Source organism: Carettochelys insculpta, chromosome 28, assembly GCF_033958435.1.
Source record: "Carettochelys insculpta isolate YL-2023 chromosome 28, ASM3395843v1, whole genome shotgun sequence".
Taxonomy (NCBI): Eukaryota; Metazoa; Chordata; order Testudines; family Carettochelyidae; genus Carettochelys; species Carettochelys insculpta.
The window spans coordinates 8,546,053-8,568,863 of NC_134164.1; the positions used below are offsets into that span (position 1 = coordinate 8,546,053).

At 41.6% G+C, this 22,811-nt stretch overlaps 2 protein-coding genes across 2 annotated transcripts in view; both read right to left on the reverse strand.

Moving 5' to 3' along the window:
• MAP3K3 (mitogen-activated protein kinase kinase kinase 3) overlaps nucleotides 1-6,800 on the reverse strand; it is a 60,094-nt gene extending 53,294 nt beyond the window's left edge. Inside the window, exon 1 of the mRNA XM_074978798.1 lies at nucleotides 6,490-6,800. Within this exon, the coding sequence (XP_074834899.1) occupies nucleotides 6,490-6,493 (4 nt within the window). The 5' untranslated portion in view covers nucleotides 6,494-6,800. The remainder of the gene's footprint in view (nucleotides 1-6,489) is intronic.
• A 7,112-nt stretch (nucleotides 6,801-13,912) lies between these two features.
• DCAF7 (DDB1 and CUL4 associated factor 7) overlaps nucleotides 13,913-22,811 on the reverse strand; it is a 31,909-nt gene continuing 23,010 nt past the window's right edge. The window contains exon 7 of the mRNA XM_074979350.1: nucleotides 13,913-22,148. Within this exon, the coding sequence (XP_074835451.1) occupies nucleotides 21,976-22,148 (173 nt within the window). The 3' untranslated portion in view covers nucleotides 13,913-21,975. The remainder of the gene's footprint in view (nucleotides 22,149-22,811) is intronic.

The following is a 22,811-nucleotide window of genomic DNA, read 5'->3' on the forward strand; positions in this document are numbered from 1 at the left end:
TTCCACAATAGTGTGGAAATGGGCTTATTGTGCTGGGCTCTGCACAGACACACAGTTCCCTGCTCTGAAAACTATTGTGTGCTTTCCAACAGCACTCACTCAGCCTTGACTTCACTCTGCTCTAATTGATGTTACTGGTAAAGCATATGCAGACCTCATCAAAAACAGCAAAGCAGATAGGAAAAAAGCCAACAGAACATTAGAAACCACTAGGAAAGAGATACCTAAGACAAAATAGCACAAACTTGACAAACCCTGATATTCCAAGTGTAGAATAGGTCATCTACAAGTCTTCTCCACTTCACTCTGTTTTGGGACAAATCCTCTAGCTGACTCCAGGAGTACCCCAGTTGTTGTCCTTCAATCTCAGCAGATCTTCTCCACGTTGTCCAAGATCTTCCTCTTTTGTATTTTCCTCGTGGGTTCCATTTGAGAGCTTGATGGACTATACTGGATGACAGTTTTCTGACCGTTTGGCCTAGACATCCCCACTTTCTTCTCTTGATTTGAATGTCAAGTGGTTCTTATCCTGCTCTGTTCCAAAGCTCCTCATTTTAGCATATCACAAAGCCACTACATAAAATCCATGCACAGTACACCTAAACCTCAAATACTATATCTAATTCTGATAGTCCCATCCCACACAATATATTAGAACCGGAAAAGCCTAGAGAGGAACAACAAAAATGATTAGGGGTATGGAGGAGAGCTTAAATAGACAGGGACTGTTAGAAAAGAGACAAAGGGGGGAGGGAAGGGCAGAAATATAATAAAACTCATGAATGGCATAGAGAAAGTGAATAGGAGAGAATTTACCCCTTCATATATCATGAGACCTAGAGAACCAAATGAAATAATATATAGTATAAGTGGGTTAAAAAAAAAGAATTACATAGTTTTATGGAGGATAAGTCTATCATGGGTTATCAACTCCATGCTCCGGGTATCCCTAAATCTCTAACGGGCAGAAGGTCAGACTGAACAACAGGTAATGGAGCACTCAAACTGCTGTTGTTTGCTTCCTCTGAAGCATCTGGCACCAGCCACAGTTGGATGACAAGATACTGGGCCAGATGGACCACTGGTCTAGCCCCCTATGGCTACTTTTATGGTTCCCCACAGACTCTGGCTGACATCATGTACACTGTCCCCACGGGTTTTTCAGTAGAGCCCAAGATTGAAACCTTATACTCTATGCACAAATTTAAAATTAATCAACCTTAACATTAAGAATCAGTACGCAAAAATAATTAAACCATAACTGCTGCTTAAATGGATTGCCTTTCTTCCATACCGAAAAATAAAGATTTCTGTAATTAAGTTTGTTTATGTTTTGTATCTGACAGCACTTCGACCGCATAAAGCAACAAGTAAAATTAACTTACACGATCAGATTACTCCTGTTGGTGTGTTTCATACCTCAATAAAAAGGAGAAAGTTTAAAACTACAGGTTCTACCTCTCTTAACCGGAATTCTCTTATCCAGCAATATCCCTGGTCCAGAAGCCCATGGACTCTGGTGGCCTGCACCAGCTGTCAGCTGCTGCGTTGGGCTCCCTGCTGCCTGTGGGTCCAGGAAGCCTGTGCCTGCTGTCAGCCATTAGGTGCTGGGACCTGCGAGAAGCCAGAGCTGGCAGCTGTGAACAGCTGCAGGCTGCTGGGATGTGTGGGCAGTGGCAAGCCACTGCAGACGGTGGCTGCTAGGACCCAGGGTCAGCCAGAAGCTGGGACCAGGCTGCCAGGACCTGTGGTCAGTGAAGAGTCGGCTGGGGGTGCTGAGGGAAGATGACTTTCCCTCATTCAGAAAATTCTCTTACACAGCTCTGGTAAGGTCCCAAGGATGCTGGATAAGAGAGGTTCAACCTGTAGGAAAATGTGACTGTAAAACCACAAGCAAATTTATGGGTTTGGGATACTAACTGAGAGTACAGCCAATAGCACAAATGTGGCTTGGGCACACATTGGTGGACCACAAGGATACAAATGCTAACATCTAGTACTAGAATTGTTGAGCCTACCAAGTAATATGGTTGTATAAACAAAGACTATTATAGATGATACCATGTTATCAACGTAGCTGCTTACAAGATTTATGTTTCAAATTGTGTTTTTCAAGTGTGTTAGAGAACTGGGCTATGAAAGGAAATTTCAAGTTTTGGATTCATCCTTTGCCTTTACAACAACAGTTTCACATGTGATCTATTACATATCCTGACACATTCATGTCCAATCATGCAACTTAGAAAAAGTTCAAGAACATGGAACCCCCTTCAAGTTCTGATACAATGCTGTACTGTAGTTTTAACTGTAGACTGCTTATTTTGATGTCCTTCAGAGACTCACAGCAACCCCAAAATTAAGTGAGACTGCTAGAAACGCTCAGTAAAGTAGGCAGTTTGATTGGCTTAATGCTCCACAATGCTATAACATGATACTTTTTTTAAAGTTCATTTTGGTAAGGTAGAAAATCTAGATCAGACACCACTCCCTGGTATTCGGTTTGCTGTAAAACAAATATTTCATTTTAACTCATTTTATATGGAAATATAGCTTCAGATAAGCTCTGTCTAGCAAAGGAAATATACACCCAAAGGGCTTCATTTATTTTTATACGAATCGTATGTTAATATAATTAAGATTTTACAGCCTTAGCTTTTAAAATAAGTGAAGTATTTGCAGTGCTATCAGTTTTATGGCACAATGCGGAAGTTATTACAAATGAAATCTAAGCAACTTTTGAAGAGCACTGAGGGACCCTGTTTTGCTACGTCTCCAGTAGGTCTGGGGAAACAGTTCTGCTTTGTGCAGGAAAGATGTTGTCCAGGAAATGCTTTTCATGTTTTTGAAACTACACTCCAGGATGTCATAACATTGATAAAGAGGAATTACTACTTTTAGGTAAAGTAATTCCTTGTGTAAAGCCTTTATTTCAGTTAAAATTCATTCAGATCTGTGTAATAAACCAAGTCAACAAATTTGCTGTAGCACGGATGGAAATAGTTTTGGAAAAAAAAATATCAAAGTTCAGCAAACAAAGCATAGAAGCATCTGCACATTGGTTAAAAACAGGAAGCATGTAAACCATTGTAAACCAGTCTGCATGGTATGTGAATGGTAGAGATGGTGACAGTAGTATCTATTGTTTACTTAGAAGAAAGAGGCACACATTTTAACACAGAGGCACCAAGTTAGTTTGACCAAGTGACTGGGAAACCCATGGCAATCAATGAATTTTACAAGTTAGAAACAGCAAAACAGCCAAAACTTTAGATTGGACAATTTTAATTTACTGTCCTTCAGTGCACAGCAATCAATATACCCTAGGTATTTTGTAAAAGTAAATTATGAATGATACAAAACTGCACTGCATGTCCCAGGGTTGGTTTTAACTAAGTGTGTGGAAAACACCTAGCATAAAGGCTTCAATCCTCAAGTCAGACTTCTGGGCACTGTAACGTTGCATTAGAGAAGTTCTAAGGTAATTCATAAATTTCACTTTCAGGGATTTGTCTCTTTACATTTGACAGTGTCTTCAAAAATCTGCAAGTCACTAGTCACATAAACAGGCCAGAACTGCACTTACTTGACTGCAAGGCATAGAAAACTGTTGAAAACTGGTTGTAAAGGGCAGGCTTATTTTTTCCCCTCCCCCATAATGCTAGAGTGACTGTCAATGCAACAAAGCCTAAAAGCTCTGCTTACCGGTAAGCGTGTGAGCCAAGGGAAGGAAATGACACAGGCAGGAAAAAAGACTGAGGGAAAGACAACTGCAGCTGGGCCTGCAAAGAACATTTCATTCTAGGTCTAGGACAAGCCATTCAATCTCAACACCGCTCTCCCCACTGCTTCTCAAATACAGGCACAGGTTTCTTATTTAACAAAAACAGTACCAGCTTCTTTGAAAACCTTTATACAGAAATTAAGTTGAGTGGCAACTTCTTATAAAGTGCCAGAGACTCAAACATACTTCAGCACCATTTGCGGAGTTAACTAAAACTGCAAATCAAATATTACCATCAACTATCCAGTATATTAAGTTTTTAGGACAATTTAGGGAAAAAAGCAGAGCTAAATGGAACAATGTAAAGAATCATATAGTACTATATAATACCATACTATATAACTGGGTCTGGACTGGAAAAACCAGGTCTGAATGGAACCTTCACACTGAAGACTCTGATGGAATTCCAGGCTGCCATCAAGGCTATGACCAAAATGTACATGTTTGGGTGCCTATAGTGACGCACCTAGATTCATATTTCAAAATCCGGGGCCTGACTCTCAGAGGTGCTAAGTTTCTACAATTTCAGTCACAGCAGCCGTGTGGATGCTCATTCACAATTCAGTACAGTAGCATCTAAATTTCAACATGAGAGTTTGAAAAAGTTTCTCTTTTATTTGTATGTTGTTGTAATATCTTCCAAGCTCCTGATCTAACTTTTTAAATAAGTATTTTAAGCAGACAATCAAAATTCATATTGGTTTTAAAAACCTCAATGTTTATATTCCTCAAACATCAGTAAATGTCAAATACTATCAGGCAATAAGAGAACCACTATAACTTGCTGGAGATATAGGCCAGTGGATAGGGCAGCAATATTGGTTTCAACCATCTTCAAGAATGGCTTTCAAGCGGGATTTAATAACAGGATGATGGGGGCTAATGGTATAGCTATGGTCTGAAGAAATGGGTCTGTCCCACGAAAGCTCACCTAATAAATTATTTTGTTTGTCTTTAAAGTGCTACTTGACTGCTTTTTTGTTTTGATAGTATATAGACTAGCACGGCTCCCTCTCTGTTACTAATCAGGAAAGAGATCTTGGAGTTATCATGGATAGTTCCTTGAAAACATCCACACAGTGTGCAGAGGCAGTCAAAATGGCAAATAGGATGTTAGGTATTATTAAAACAGAGATAGAAAATAAAACAAGGAGTATCTTACTGCCCTTATATAAATCTATGGTATACCGACAGATGTGGCCTCCTCACCTAAAAAAAGATATTCTGGCACTGGAAAAGGTTCAGAAAAGGGCAACTAAAATGATTAGGGGGCTTGGAACAGGTCTCGTATGAGGAGAGGCTAAAAAGATTGAGACTTTTCAGTTTAGAAAAGAGGAGAATGAGGGGGGACATCATAGCAGTATATAAAATTATGACAGGCGTGCAGAGTGTGAATAAGAAGAAGTTATTTACTTGTGCCCATAATACAAGAACTAGAGAACACTAAGTGAAATTAATGGGTAGCAAGTTTAAAACTAGTAAAAGAAAGTTCTTCACTCAGCGCATAGTTAACCTGTGGAACTCCTTGCCTGAGGAGACTGTAAAGGCTAGGACCATAACAGAATTTAATAAAGAGCTAGATAAATTCATGGAGGTTAGGTCCATAAAAGGCTATTAGCCAAAGGTAGGAATACTGTCCCTGGCCTCTGATTGTCAAAGGCTTGAGATGGATGACAGGAAACAAATCGCCTGATCATTGTCTTCAGTCCATCCCCTCTGGGGCACCTGGCAGACAGGCTACTGGGCTGGATGGACCTTTGGTCTGACCCATTATGGCCATTCTTGTGTTCTTAACAGGATGAGATAAAAAGAGGATGTGATAAAGGTATACCAGTAAATAATATCTGTGATGCTATTATTTACCTTTTTATAATAGAACAATAAAACTGAAAGTAAAATATATTAAAACGAGCAGCAGAAATAGTTTTCCACATACCTAATCAACCAATGGAACTCTCTGCCACAAGACAAACCACTTGGCAGAATTTAAAAAATAACTCTAGAAAGCTCTGATGATTGCATCCATTGTTACAGAAAACAAGATAAACGAAAGATTCAAGGGATGCAAACTCGCGTTTAAGGGCATAAGACAATTACTACCTATTGGCGGTAGACAAACATCGTGTATCCAAGTTATTACATAAATGATCACGGCAGGTTTTTTGGCACCATCCATCCCTGTATGAGTCCCTTTAGCAATTATGTTCTTTACCGATCTGAAATAAGTATCTCGGGTCGGGGGGAGAAGATCTGCATAACAAGGTGGATGGGGGTTTAGATGAGATCGTGCCCACCAGCCCACAAACGAGAGGCCGCGCGGGATACACAGTGCCGCGGGCTCATGAGATGAACGACCCGAGTCTCCCCCAAGCTTGCGGGGGAAGCCCTGTTAGGTAAAACACAGCCCGTGCACCCGGCCCAGGCGAGCTCCAGCCGCTACCGCACCCCAGGGACCGAGTGGCCTCGTCGCGACAGGTGAGTGCAAACTACAGCCCAGTGGACGGACACATTCACTGGGGGGAGGGGCTCTCAGCGGTACCCCACATGCCGGGGGGGGGGGCAGAGCCTTTCCATGCGCCCCTCACAGTGAGGCCCGGTCGTGCGCAGTCTCCCCGCTCATTCCGCTCCCCCAGCCCTTAGCCCTTCCCCCACAACCGAGCTGACACCTCCCCCTCAGACTCGCCGCCCCTCCCCCACCTGACCCTTACCCATCTCGGCGGCGGCCTGGCCCGCTCCCCGGCAGGAGGCGGCTGCTGCGACTCCGGCGCGCTGTCTCCGGCTGCAGGCTGTCACGGCCGCGGCTCCATGGCGGCCGGGAGGAGGGGACGTGGGGAGGGCTCAGGGCCGTCGCCGCCGCCGCATTCCCGGGCCGCCGCAGACAACGTCGCCTCGCAGCGGCCCCTCCCCCCGGCAGAACCGGGCTGACGAAAGAGAGGCCCGGTCTGTCCCCTTCGCCGCCTCCGCGAGGCGCGCAGAGTAACGGCAAAACAAACCGCTCGGCGGCCGCCGCGCGCGCGCGCACGCACCCGCTGCCGCCTGGCAATCACGGGGGCCGACCCGTGGCTCCTCTGCGAATCACTGGGGCCGAGCCACCCATCCGACGTGGCCGCCTGCCAATCAGAGGCAGCGACTCAAGACCGTCCCTCCCTCCATGTTGCGGGGGAGGGGAGGGCGAATTGTTCCATGCCCATCACAGGGGACGAGCTTCTGCTAACCGCCCCTAACGCCAATCAGATTGATAGTCCCCCGCCTTCGCGTCAGGGGGCTGGAATCCGCTTGGGCCCGCCCCGAAAGCCTGCCAATCACAGTGACGGATGTCTGGTCCCTGGGTCCCGCCTGCTGTAATGTGTTGCCGAGGTACGAAGAAGGGAGATGTCTGCCCGGACTGTAGAGCTGCCTTGCCTTGTAGGCACTAGGAACAAGGAGGCGCAGATCTGTTTAATTTAATTAATTAAAACGGGGGCAAAGAAGAGTTCAGAAACCTCCCTCCAAGCTTCATTACTTGATTGCAGTCCTCCTTTGCAGTCAGCTACCCTGGTGCAGCCCCTGCACCTACTGGGGGCTGAGAAGAGGCCTGAAAAATCGGGCAGGAAGAATAGACAGCTGTACTTGGCAGTCACTCGCTAACAAATAGGATGTCTTCATATCACTCTTTCTCCCCCCCACTTCTAGGCAACAGATTCCACAGCTACTGGCTGTAATTGCAGCCCTTCAGAGCAACCGAGGAAAAGCCTCCAGCCCTTGCCCCTGCTGTAGTTCCCCCAGTTTAAGGAAGGGGGAGATGGAGTTGGGGCACCAGCAGCATGCAGGGCTGGTTCTTTTTCCCAACAGGCAGAGCCCATGAGTGGGTTTTGGACCTGGCTTGCCTCACGCTGGCCTGTAACAGAGAGGTAGGTGTGTTAGTCTGTATTCTAACAAAACAAAACCAGCAGTCATGGAGGAAGCCTCAGGGGCCAAATCCAGGCAACCCACAGCCTGGATCGGGCCTACAGGCAGAAGGTTTCCCACCCCTAGCCTATACTATTCACCAGGAACACTAGAAACTTACTTCATTTAAAAAGAAAAATAAATGAAGATTAAGATTCTCCTGTAACTCAGAGCTGGGGCTTGAAGAATCACACCAAGCTTGTTTGTTCCAGTCCACACATGCCCGGACATTTTGATCTCTTCTCCCACAGCTGAAATCTCTCTCAAGGCTCCCCAAAAGACAGTGCTGACTAGAACAGCCCATCCCCTCATTTTGTTCACCAATTAGTCCTACTTTACCACCCCAACTATGGCCTATTAATTGCCTGTTCTGTTCACCTCGTTTTCCACACATGGTCTTAAAGTACTTCAACTGTACACAGACTTTTTTTTTTTGTTAGGACTAATCCAATATGTTCACTGTTTTTACCTCTCTCCACCTTGTCTACAGCAGACAGAACTGGAATTCCTGTTATCTTGGAGTGCTCAAGAGTACAGGCCTCTGCCCAACAGGACACCAGAAGTGGACCCACTGACACAGCACAGCAAAGTGACATCTTCCTACTTTTATTCAATATTACCTGCCCAGAAGGTGACGTCTGGTATCTCTGGGTTACTCGTATAGTCCTTTAATTCCCAGCCAAGCTTTCTTGGAAATATTTGCCTATGGTATATTGGGCAACCCTGGCTGCTTTTCCTAACTCAGTCTCGAGGGCCCTGCCCATTTTTCCAAAATCCCAAACCATTGCAATTTTAGATTAAATATAGCAAATATAGTTTTCAGTAGCTCTTCTACTGCTTACTTCCAGAAGAGAGGCCCATTATAAGAGCCCCAGAAGAGGGACCACCCTGATATGGGCTGTTCTTAGCCTTTTTATTTAAGAATTAGGAGCTGTACCCTCCTGTATATGAAGGGCTCAGTACGCAAAAGTCCTGGGGGATGATATAATCAAAAATGGCATTACCTGTTTCAGAGAGGCAGAACTCAAAATCAAGGATCCAGAATGCTTGTTAGTCACACAGAGACAGGTAGCCATGTTAGTCTGCATCTTCACAAAACAAAACAGCAGTCATGTAGCACTTTAAAGACTAACAAAATAATTTATTAGGTGATGAGCTTTTGTGGGGCAGACCCATTTTTCAGATCTGGAAATAGTGCCCAGATCAGAAACAGTACAAGATGGAACAATTGATGGGACCTACTATATACCCCTAAAGCACACACAATATGATGAACACCCATCCATCTGGAGAAAATAAAAACTGATCATGGCGGATTTCAATCTGGATGCTTTATGGTGAATGTCTCATGCAGCCATGTATGAAAACCTCATTGGAATTTCTAAAAATAGATAACAATTTTCTACCATAAAAAGAGCGTTGCATCCAATGCAGAATTCTGGCTCAGGCCTCACCTTTACAGATATAGACAAACTGATCTCTAAATTGAAAGTTGGTGGTTGCTTAAACATAATGTGATCATGACTTGATTACATTTTTTTAAGATGTGCGGAGAATAGAGGCCTCAACCAGTAATGCCCTCAGAGCTTTAAAAAGGCAGAATTTACAAAGCTGAAAATAATTACATCAAGACTACATCAGTTGGGAGAAAGAACTGAAACAAATAAAAAAAAAAAAAGATCAATGCTAACTGGGAACTGCTCAAGGACATTTTCATGCCCCAAAACCACAAAAAGAAAAAATCGGCTACATTGGTTAAAACTGCCTGACTTGGAGGGGAAGCCAAAGCACCAATAATAACCCCAATACAGTAAACTTTCAATTTAAAACAGACTAATGGGGGGAAGGGGTGTCCATTAAAACAATGTCCACTAGAGTGTTTACTGCCCACTCACCCCCACCAGGCTCTCCCAGGCCCACTCCCTACCCCCCAAAAATGCCCATGACTCAGAGGAGCCACCACTGCTGGAGGAGCCACTGGAGCCTACCAACCTCACTGCTGCATGGTGACGGGGATGCCACTGTGGTTGGGACCCCAGTGTGCACAGCTGGAGTTTTCCTGCTGTGCAGCTGAAAGAGCCGCCACCGCCATTGGAGCTGTCACGTGCTCCTCCCACCAGGGCTGGGATGCATATGACCCCCACCCCTGGTGGGAGGAGCACGTGGCAGCTCCAGCAGTGGTCCAGGCTGCCATGGAGGGTTCAGCTGTGGTGCGACCCAGGAAGTCCCTTACCATTTTTTTGGGGGGTGGGAGGTGGGCTTTAGGATTTTACAGACCCTGTTTAAGCAGGCTTTGGGAGCAACGGAGGGGGGCTGATGGATGTCCGTTCCCAAAGTCTGCTAAATTGGGGTCCTTAAAATTGAGGGTTTACTGTGAATAAATGGAAAAAAGGGAAAGTTGATAGCTTCTAATTTATATTAGCGAGAATTACCTTTTTGCTTCCCGTATCAATTTGCTACAAGGAAAAATCTATTAGTTATGGATAAGCTTTTTTTTTTTTTTTTTGAATACCTCAAAACAAAAGGAAACCTATCATTGGCACTTATTCGTTACTAGATGGAAATGGTATTCTTGCTCATAGTGATGTAGAAAAGGAAGAAGTGTTCAATAAATATTTCTGTTCTGTAGTTGGGAAAAAGTCAGACCATGTATCCAAATCATATGATGAAACATTTTCCACTCCAAAAGTAAAGAACATTAAATAATAGCTACAAAGACATACATGTTTCAGTCAACGGATCTGGATAAGTTACAAAATGTTTTAAGAAACTGAGGAGGTCTAGATTGTTAATATTGATTTTAATAAAAGTCTTAGGATACTGGGGAAGCTCCAAGCAACTGGAAGAAAACTAAAGTTGTGTCAACATTTTAAAAGCATAAAACAGGTACAAGTCTGTCATCAGGAGATCAGTCACAGCAAAATCATGGAATGCTCAATATGGAGCTATTAATAAAGAATTCAAACAGGGTAATGCCACAGGCCCTTGTGCTTTATGAAAATTGGCTTATGAATACAAACGTGCTGAACTCAAAGTTGCTTTATCTGAAGTTCATCATGTGGCAGGTCATTTTAAAAGCTGCAATCTGCTGAATCTACATATCCTATTTGTGTGCATGTAGCTTTCTTGTATGTGAAGTTAGAAATAGTAAGTGGGAATCTGTTTTATTAGTCCAGGTATTCTAGTAGAAGTCATTAATGGTACATTAGGAACTTAATGACTGAGTTATCAAGTCACTGTCTTGTGAATAGTTTTGTTTTTCCTGTAAGGCAAAAATGTGGTTGATCCTACATAAACGTGTATGCTGGGATGCAGTTTGGATCTGGTACTTTTCAACTCGAAGTGAGGAAAAATTTGAACAAACCACAAAGAATTCTTGCTTAAGGCAAAGGTATATGAAGGGGAGAACCCAACTATAGAGGGGTGGCCAGATGCCACATGACCCCTCCCCCTCACTTACCATCCACAATAGATGTTGGAAACATCAAAGATTGAATAGGTGGATTGGGCCTAAGCTAGGAGGCTTCCTAGCTTGTGAAAGAGGCAAGTAGAACAACTGTTAGGGTAAGAATTTGCATGTAACAAGTTTTAGTATATTTGGACTAGCTGACATGTTTTGTTTATTTTGACTTAGTAACCTACTTTGAGCTGTCTGTTTTCACTTGGAATTACTTAAATCCTACTTTTTATATGCATAAACACATTTGTTTACTATCAAACCCAGCATAAAAAACTGGGCGGGAGCAGGCAGCGCAACCACACTGGAAATCTCTTTCATTAATAAAGACTGAATTTATAAGCGTTCTCTATGTAAAAAACTTTTATACAGAGTAATGGAGATTTATTTGGGGTTTTAGTCCTTTCTAGGGATTGTGTTCTAATGTCACAAGCTTGATAGCTGTGCTGGTTCAGTATCTGTGTTGCTCTACTAGGGGGCTGTTACCCCAACTCTGTGCCTTGGTTGGGGGAGACCAGAGCTTTTAGCCCAGCAGGACATGGTACTGGGGGCCAGAGAGGGTAGGTAGATGGGCTCAGTGGTAAGATCAGCACGCTGGCTGACAATCCCAAAGGAATCCTTGTGATCCAGCCTGTCACAGGTAATATGATTATTGCCAATCAACTTGGTTTTAAGGAAAGTAGATCTTGTCAAACTATACACACTTTACATTAATTTACAAGTTTGAATGATAAAAAGATAATACCATTAACATAGTGAAGGCTTCTATAAGGCATTTGTCTTGATACTGCATGTCATTTTAAGTAAACAGAATACTACATCAACATGAGACATTAAATGGATTAAAAACAGGTTGATAGATTACATTTGAGACCTTAGATGGAGAATCAACACAGGGAATATGGAGTACCACAGGGATCTGTCCTGGATCCTAACTCTTTGCCATTTTTTTCAATGGCCTAGAAATCAACAGAATAATTACTGATGAAGTTTGCGGGTGACAAACTTACAATGGATTGTTAGGTGAACATGAGCTCCCAGTTAGATATGGTGGCTAAAAGAGCTAATATAATCCTTGGATATATAGACAGCAGTAAAGAGTAGGAGTAGGGAAGTTATTGCTTCTATATTTGGCTCTGGTCTGATGTTACTGGAAATCCCATGTCTGGTTTGGGGGTCTGCAACTCCAGAAGGATGTTAAAAAATGGGGGAGAATTCAACAAATCACAAGAATAAAGGATTGAAAGGCATAGGAGGGAGCTGTTTGCAGATACCATACATGGAAACAGGCCCATGACGATTGCCCACTGAAATGTACCTTTGGGGTTCACGAGGAATGAGAAAGATGATCAAGGTGACAAATACTTCTCTCACCATGTGTCCGGATGCACAAGTCAGTCCTCCAAGAACAGCCATTTTCTGGGCTTTGCTGGATTTCACATAGCCAGTGCATACAGCTATACAAGGCAAATCAGGAAGGCTTAAAAATGCAAACAAATTTATTTCTCCTAAGCAGGAGACCACTTACTTGTTACACCCTGATACACTAAAACATTATTGACATGACACTCTACCAGCAATAGCTGCAGGGAGAAGTCAGGAGGATAGAGCAATAACTGTGGGACGGCAGTTGGGAAAGGTTTCTTTGGAGAACGGTGAAGTTTAGATCCTGAAAGCAGCTCTGTGGGGGATGTTAAAACACTTATTTAAGGTAAAACCTTTCAGTATATTATGACAAATATAAATAAAAAAGGATATCGTCAATATCTCTCTCAACTTTGATTACTGGAACAAGAAGTCTGTTTTGCCAGGAGTATCCCATTCATATCTTCAGAGGTAATTCCTTTTGTTAAGGCCATAAAATTTAGTAAGCATTTCCTTTGAAACTAAAATTTTAAGCATAAGAGGGCAGACAGAGACCCAGAAACAAATTTATTTTCATGGAAAACAGATTGGTAGTTCCATAAACTCTAACTATGCATTTATTTACATACATGAAAGCTGTTTAATCTCAGCACATACCTATTTTATACTTATCTTATGAAGTAAAGTGGCACTTCTGATTCAGACACCAGTTGAACTCTTCACCATATTATACAAAACAAATGCTTCATTCAGAGAAGGCAGGGTGCCTCTTCAGAAGCTAATCAAACTGGAGGGACTGAGTAGTTGACAAACAGTGCTTTCCACAATTAGATTGGACAGTGATTTTGTCCTAAACTCATGGCTGATCAAAACCTCATGGATCAAGTTACCATTTGAACTAAAAATAATCCTACTTCCACTCTATTTGATCACTATAGACAGGTACCAGTGGATTACTACTGAACACTGAAAGTGCTATCTAATGAAGGCCAACATCCTGAATGAGAGGTAAATCCAAAGAAAAAGGGTTTTGTTTTTTTTTTTGGAGGGGGAGAGGTATTTTTAAAGAATAAATACCTGAAAAGTATTAAACCTCTATGTTACATTAACTGATCATTTCAGTGCTTTTCAAATGTAGCTCTATTAACTGATCTATTGGTATGCCGTTTGTCACATGAACTACTAGCAAACAACTTTAAATGGGTTCAGTTCTATCTGGGACTAGACACATGAGAACAGAGACAGTGAACTTCAGTAGCCCAGGAAACCCCTAAATATAAACCAATAACTTGTACAAGACACACACAACAAAAATCAACATGTTTTAAGCAGCTTCCTGCTCACCTGAAATCAGTTTTAACTCACCACACAGCAAACTGCAGTCGATTTATAAATGTTCCATTTTATTACAAAGTATGAAAGGCAGAAAATACTGTACCTAATACATAGGAGGCTGAAACTTAAAAAAGGTTAAAAAATGAATAAAAGTACATAGGAAGCAGGAAATAGCATAAAAGGATGCAATATTCCACTTTCAAGCTGTTTCAAAAAAGACTGACTTAATTTACAGGGTTTCAATAATAAGGTTCCAGGGTTTGGGTGTTAAAATCTGTTGTAAACAAAACCTTTCACACAGTTTCTCCATTAAAAATCCAGAGGAATACCAGGACAATGCAGTTACTTGTGGCAACATATATGGGTCTCCTGATAATGGGATGCTATGATTCCTCTAGTACAGTATATTAGCAAAGTTGCAAATCTCAAGCAATATGAAAAAAGGAGGAAAAAAGAGTGCAAATACTCTAGGCTATGCATGACAGTAGTAAAATCGCTATTGCTTAACATATTTCAGTGAGAACAAGAAAGCTGGATTTCATATGTATGTTTGTACAATCATGCTACAAAGATCACACCTTCAAGAAGTAATCACAATGAGACTTTAAATGGGAATATAAGAAGAACACACGTAACAAAAGTGAACATCTACTTAACTACTAGTGGTAAAAGAGCTTCAGCTCAACAGATTCAATTATCACATTGCACACTGCTGGCAACCCAAGTTAAAAAAGTTCCTTGAAAATAGCAGATACCACAATTCATGTTCACCTGGTTGTCAAAACAGAAACCAACAATTCCCAAAAAACAGAAAAAACACAGTGCTTCACAGCAACACTATTTACTGCTGAAGTCTTTCCCCCTTTGTTTAGCAAGTTCTTTATGCCTTCATTTGGATTTGCCTGACCAGTTACTGTCTCTCACATAAGGAAAGCTTGTCTATTTTAGAGACAGGAAAAGTGAAATTCTAAGAGATGGAACTATACAGGGCCTGTAATTTGTTGTGGCTGCAGAATCTTGCAAGAATTAAAAGCTTAGCCATGCCCTTCATCAGCTTGTCAGAAAAGGACGTCATGCATACATGCCATTTTCTCAATAGCAAGGAAATTCAAGATTGCCTCCTGTGGCACATAGATACCAAGCATCAATCTGAGATACCAGGCAGACTGAAGTCTCTCTGAAAGTCCAACACCATAGCATGTAACTCTCTTTTAAAGCAGCTCGTTTTTATGCTCTGACTACAATTGTCAGTTATTTCAGAGCTGGTGAAAAGTACTGGATCAAAAACCTGAGACAGCTATTCTTTAGCTACAGCACGGACAATGCAAGTTCCTTCATTCACAGTATCTTTGCCAGTGTGCCTCACCTATGAATGGACCTTCCCTAGGGAAATTTGGTTGTCAAGCAATCATGGAGAAGTGCCTTATAAGTGCTATCATCACCAATGTCACCTACCATTAAATCCATGGGCTTCCCTGAAGACTAGGAACGTGAAATCCCACTTAATTAACCAGTTAAATGTTTAGTTTAACCAATAGATCAAATAAGGGGGAGTGTGTGTTGGGGGGGGCGGGTCCAGTGAGGATGGCCACCTCTCTCCCAATAGATGGGGGCTGCTCCAGCTAGGCTGGAGAGCCCCTGCCCACAGCATGCCTGAGGCTGCTGCGCATGGAGTCTGCTCTGGCCAGGCTGTGAGTGCTCCTGCCTGCAGTGCTCCCACACTGGGTCCGCTATGGACTAGTGCTGCTCTGGCTGCACTGAAATGCTCCCTGGTCACGGCAGGCCATGCAGGGCTGGAGCAACCCTGGCCCACAGTGGGTGGAGGGCTGTGCCAGCTCCTTCCTGTTAACTAAATGGCAAGCATCATCCATTTAGGTTGAGACTAACTGGTTGACTGTTTACATCCCTACTGCAGACATTAACAAGGGGGTCCATCCAGATCTGAAAACCACCTCATTTCACACAGAGCACAGTCCAGCCAGTCAAAAAAATGTCTAGATTGGGATTTGAACCCATGACCTTGCAGAGAATGGAAACCAAAGCAATTCAGATATACCCTAACTGGATAATGCTCCTCTTGGGTTTGAAGGGACAGAATCCTTTTGTTTAAAGGTAGCAGGATAACTACCCTTTCAATAGTTTCATGGGGCTATAAGCAATTGAATAAGCCCTACTGTACACTGAACTGCACTTTGAGATTTATCCATTTCTGCCTGTACTGTACTGAAAGGGTCAAAATAATACCAAAGAATTCTGATAAGTTAATGATCTTTGAATTCTTCATCTTAAGTTGCAGAAAGCTGCATCATTTTACTGACATTAAAGAATTAACAAAGCAGAGTGCAGAATTCATCTACCCATACCACCTCAATACTGCCATATGTTTGAAAGGGCATCTAATTCCAGGGCCCCCAAACATGACGAGGCAATAATAAAAAGTACCCAAATGAAGCAAGGAAAGCTCTGTTTCAGCAAGTGGCAAAGGCAAGTGCTCAAGCGGTCCCAACAAGAATATAAAGCCTCACGCTTGTTAGCCGATGGCTGGGTAATGAGTGGTCTGTGAGCCTAATTACATTCGAGTCTTTAACTGCTAGGACCAGCAGTCCCTTCGCTGCAGGCGGCCAGAATGGCTGACGGCTGCCCCAAAGATCCACCCGGCTTTATAGTATTAGTAACATTTTCAAGTGCTCACATTTTTGGTGTTGCTATTCAGGTGGTTCTGGCATGAAAGAGGTCCCTATATGTTGCCTAACAATGCCAGTTTGGAACTTCAGCGATCAGGAAACTCGCTGTATTTAACATTTTATGCATCAGACACAGGTTGAGTCAAACTCCAGCCTTAAAGGTAAGAAGAGGTTATTCCCTTCCTATCCCAAATAAAAATACATCTGCTAAAGTGCCATTTCAAGCATGTAAATAGGCATACTCAGCTTCCTCAATGTATACATATTTGGACTTTGGTCTTAAAAATATATATATATATGCCAATACATTACATAGACATACATTAATCTAACCTAATCCCAGTTAAGAAAAATCTACAGATCAAGCATCTGGATTTATTTTATCACTGAATCTCTTCTGGCTGCTGACCTTTATTATCCAAGGTGTTCAAAAAAGTAATCAGAAACAATGCTGATGTGCAATCAACTAAATTTTGAAAGGTTTGTGAATTTCCACATTCTTATGAGAAACAAGGCCAGGGGGTTCTAAATTAAGGAACAGCTTGAACTGTAAATCTCTCTTTCTGTACTTTGAGACCCTAGTTTCTTACTCAAGAGATTGTCAAAGCACTCAATTTTTTGCCTATTAAATAGTAGCACATTACTGGGGCAAGTTTAATTGAAACAACCTACCACAGACCAGTTTAAGTCAATAATATAGAGCTTTAATGTACTAATGCACGAGCTCATCATCTCCAGCTCTAAAGTCTCACCTCATTTTAGATTAAGATGGAAGTCACCAAAATATGTTAGCTGCCCACGTGATAGTTGGTCTTATTTTGAAAACCCAGCTTCCCTGGATCCCAATAACTGGAACTAGTTAGCCAGAGAAATTATATTGAACTAGTGAAGTTGGAGGAGAAATGGCACTTCAGTCCTATTATGCAACTCGCTTCTGTGCCAAACTCACAGCCACTTGGGAAAGGTCTACACTAGTGGTTCTCTGCCTATTTAACATTGTTGGCCATACACACAGTTCTACATTACATAGTCTGCATCCACACAAATATAAACCATGTGTAAATTACCCTGCAGCTGTTACGTGGGCCAAAGCTGTATGCTGACTGATCCACAGGCAGCCCATGGGTTGAGACCCACAGGTTTAAGATCTTCTCTCTTCCCCATACCCTGAGGGAAAATTCTGTATGGGCACTCTCTCTGTATAGTCCCACAAGCATTTAAAGGGCCATCACCAAGATGAGTCACTGAATCCAATTATTTCCACTAACTATGGAAGAAATAATATTTATGGAGACTTGGCAAGTGGTAAGATGGGTTGAAATATTTAAATTCATCAGCACAAAGGAAGCATGCAAGATTTCCACATCTAATTGAAATATTCAGCAGATAGAATCTGTTGTGAGGTTTTTTGGGATTAGTAACCCTCAGTGCCATATATACCACGGGAAATGGGGGAATTAATTGGTCATGAAAATAAGTGAACAATTCCAATTCGGCAATTTCAACTTCTTCCTCATTGCTTTAATGAGAGTACGAAGACTGGGGTATTGAAGCTATACAGAGATGTCATTGTCTTAACAAGAAAGACTTGTGGTAATTTTCAGGTAATGCTCACAAAGCTACCACATGGCTCCTGAAAACCAAGTGTTTGTGCCACACAATGTCTCTTAGCTTCCACTTATGTAAAGTAAGGTGGTAGCAGTAGGTAGCTCAACTGGCCAACTGAACACCAGCAAGGATAGAGGACCACTCATTATCCAGTAAAGTCTACAGGAATGCTTCCTTTGCATTCAAGGAACTCCGGATCAGGAGCCTAATCCCTACAGGCAGGCAAAGACACAAATGTTTTTCAAGGAAGTTTATGGAGGAAGGCCCTAAAATGAGATCTTCTCAGTGTGTATAACTGTAGGACTTCTATTGTTAATGGAAGCTATGAAGATATTCATACTTCATACAGTTATTTATAAGAGCTTGTGAAAGAGAGACGTATTGTCTAATTTTCAAAGGCTCTTAGTGTCCCATTCTCATTAGTCTAAACTCTGTTCTTAATTTAGGTGGGACTATATTTTTGGAAAAAATCCCTTCAGATGTTTCAGCTGCGAGTTTATTTACTTTCCTTAACGCAAAAGCATTCTCTTCCTCACATCAGCTAAAACTGCTCCATGTGAATCGGAAGGAAGAGTGAGTCAAAGGTATTCAGATACCCCAGTAATCGGCACAATACAAGAATCTACAGAGAAGTATCAATGAGCACGTTCAATAGCCTATGCCTAATATAGCTTTGGGGCGGGCAGAGAAACTACATAAGATCAGCATCTGGCCTGACCATAAACAGTTTGCAAGAAATTTGAAGTTTCTCCTTGAAACATGAACTTATCAACATGAGAGGCTGGAGAAAATGGCAGACAAAAAAACATTTAAGATCTATGGGGTCCATCATTGTAGGTACATTCTCTGTAGGTTCTGCAAATATTAAGCTTTCATTTTAGAGAATATTATGTTAAGTATAGTTTTTCCCTGCTGAAGACAACAGATGTACATCTATACTGTTAACCCAGGCTTGTGAGAAATCCGAGTTGCTGCTGCTTGGCTGCAGATAAACGTTATCCACACAATTTACACAAGAATGAAATGTCAGAGCCTAATTGCCACTATTAAAATACAAAATAGTGCTCATGCATCTCTTCAAAAACCCTACTTCCCCAGAAAATGAAATGAAAAAAACTTATTACAATGTTACATAACACATTTAGTTTTGCACATAGTCAGGAAGCAAAAGGTTTACACTCCGTGATTAGCTTTTATATGCTGTGCCTAGCATTTGTATTCAGACACATATGCAAGATTTTTCAATCTAACACTGTTACAAAGTAGTGTTTTTTTGTGGCAGTATTGAGTGCCGGCAACTTTGCAGCCCCAACCCATGGGACTGGCGGAGGTGAGGTGGGGAGAGCTGCACTGGTTACAAACAGAACTAAAGCAGCCTACTCCATATAAATGAATGTTGCTATGAGAAATGCAACTTTCATTTTTCTAATGTGCTTTAATATTAAAGCTCTAATTTAAAAGGGCCAGCTGTACTCTGAAGAGTAACAAAATTTAAATGTGGTCCCACACTTGTGTATCAACGATTTATGGAGCAAGTTTGCTTAGCTTCCACATTCACCTCTGGTGTTCTAACCAGTAACCATTCCAACAGCTAGGAATCTGAACAACAGAGTATTCTTTCTGGCTCCCCCATCAATACAAATTTTGCAGTCAGAATGCAACCAGTTTTACTGACAATGTGTAAGACTGAACAGAATGCACCTCATTCTCCCAGAGAAATGTTGACTCTACACTATAAACAAGAGTAAATGTCTGTCACTAATGAAAAGTGATCAGATAAATAAGATAGTGTTTTTGTATATTCAGTTTCCTGGTGTTTAGAAAGTCACAAGCTTTTTCCCCTAACACCCCCCGCCACTTACCAGAAAGAGACAAGATTATAACAAAGAGAAGCCAGCTTTTAGAGATTCAGTGTAATTGACTCATCACAGCCAGTCTTCCCAGTTTATCCAGGTATCAGAACAAGAGAAACAGAGCATTCAAAACAGAAAGCTGTGGTTGCAAGACAGTTGGCCAGGGAGTGAGGAGAGAAGGTGTTTGTAACTGAAGCTACTTTTAAATTCACTTTCTAAGAATCAGGCTTCCTGTTTGTGTCTTATGTATAAGACTGCTTTTGGTTTCACTCAACTATCAAGATTGTCTTTCAATGTAAGGATCAGGGTCAGCTGATTTCGATATTGACCTCATCTGCTCAGTGTATTGTTACAGTACACAGACCTCACCACAGTGAGGTGTTCAATTTGTCACCTTCTCTTTTAAAGGATACTGAAGATGACTCATCTGAGCAAGAGAATGACAACATTCAAACTACTATAATGTTAAGAAACAAAGAATTTTGCTAACCATCAGCAGCTTTAATCATAAAGCATCATGGTGACACAAGGCTGAAACTCCCCCCCCCCCCCCCCATTTTACCTTTCCATTTCAGAAACAGAACTTGGACGAAAATAGAAAGCTCCCACCACACCATACCAATCCTGCTCCCCCTACAAAAAAAGAGAAGTAGTACTCAAGAATGACAACTAGAGCCAAAATAAGGTCTCCATTTGAGAGGCACAATGGGCAATTTCTATTTTAGATCCAACCCTGTGTGTTACTTTAAGACACTTTCCTTTACAGGGGGCACATGACTTGCCTTTTGATGGCAGGCCAGTTGTTCTGACTACTTCTATCACATTCGTCCAACAAGATCTGAGAGTACAATGCTAATGCTTCTCTCCTTGCTTTTAGGGACAAAGGCTAAGCACTTCACTTTCTAGAACTCCCAAGATGACGACGCAAATGCAAAAGAAACTCCAGGGTATAGGTTACATACAGAATTTCGTTTAGATTACAGTTGGCAATCAAGTAAGCTTGAAAACGATACTGTTCTATAATGGTTCAGATAGCAAGCTTTCTAGAGGAATCATTTGATTGGATGTGTCAAGCCAAAATCCATTACAAATTCCATTTTTTCCAGAAATATTTTCAAAATCACCTTCTCTCCATGAATCCTATTGCCATTCAGCTAAGTAAAACAGCTGAGGGGGAGACACAGTAATTCAGTTATGATATAGCAAGGCCTACCACAGTAACAACTGCCTCTAGCATTGGTTAAACTGAAAGACCTGTGTGACAGGTAACAGTACTCCACAGCACCTGATGATTCTGACCAAATGGTCGGGGCACATAGCCAAGGCAACAGTAACAGCAGCAGTTTTAATGCCAGGAAGCCTACAATGATGCTTATGGCCCATCATTATCAACAGATCCTACTTTGGGCTTTGTGGAAGTGGATCACATATCAAAAAGAATGGGGTGAAGAAATTATTTAATAGAAATTTAGTCCAATATATAAAAACATACAAACGCTTGAATGGTTCAGGGACAGTAACAGGAATGATTAAAAATTCCTGCAAAGATGGTGGTTAATATTAACATCTTTTCTTTCCAACTAGTTTTGCACTTACATCTATCAAATTAATTGGATGTATTGCCTCAGCTGGGTGACAAAACACATGGATATATGCAGCAACTTAAAACAATCATTTAAAGCCTGTAATGCTCATTAACACAGTCAACAAACAGATATACAGAATTTTTTAATAAAGAAAAATATTAAAATCAAAACCCAGAAGGTCCAAGAGGCTGGATGCATCTCTTCGGTTTCCAAGTCTTGTAGGGACAGCCGACACCTGCCATTAACTCCTTTACAGTTTCTTGGAACAGTAGATGCAAAGCAACAAAAGATACTGGCCACTTGAAACATGTTTTGTTCTTACTTTAGAGGGGAGAGGAAGTTATACAGCCCTGCCTCAGTTTGGCACAGACCAATAGTGTTACACTCTCAAGATCTCCAGACAGTTGTTGTAGCAGATAGCTATCCAGTCAGGTTGAGTCGATGCCCATTGTACATTGTTGATTTCTCCTTCTGCGGTGTAGGCCAAGATAGGGTCCTCAATGGCACGAGGCATTTGCTGGATATCCCAGATGAGAGCCTGATGATCATCCGCTAGAAACAGGTAAGAAAGGATTAGAATCAGTGATCTCAAACAGGTAGAGACATATTTACATGGCTAGTCAGAGTGAGTCTCAAATGCAAGCTAAAATACTGAGTGAAAAGTTGAAATGGACAATTTCTAAATATCAGGAAAACAAATGATCTCAAAATGGAACAACTCCACTCCACTCCAACTTTGACTGCATATATCTTTAGACCACTACACATCTGAGATAGTCTCAAGGGAAAAAGGTGGAAGCACCATCAACAGGCACACTTAAGAACCAGGTTGGAAAAAGCACTCATACTGGCAGGAAAAATCTTGCACTGGCCAAGGGAATGAACTAGATGGAATTTAGGAGACCCTTACAATCTTTAACATACCTGGTTTTAAGCTTTGTTTCCAAAGAGATATGCCCAGTTTTCATAGAAAAATCAGTATCACTTTCCAAACACAACCCACAAACACAGCCAAAACAAATATATGGTCTGATGGATTTTAAAGGCGTCATATACAGAGTATCTGTGTATGCAAATATATTACACCTTCACCAGAGAACAGCACTACAGTGCTGAAGACATTGGCCAGTAGCAACACTTACCTCCACACAAACTAAAAATGAAGAAATGAGTATTGTTAGGAACTTGTTACAAGGAGAGAAAACAGCTCTTTAA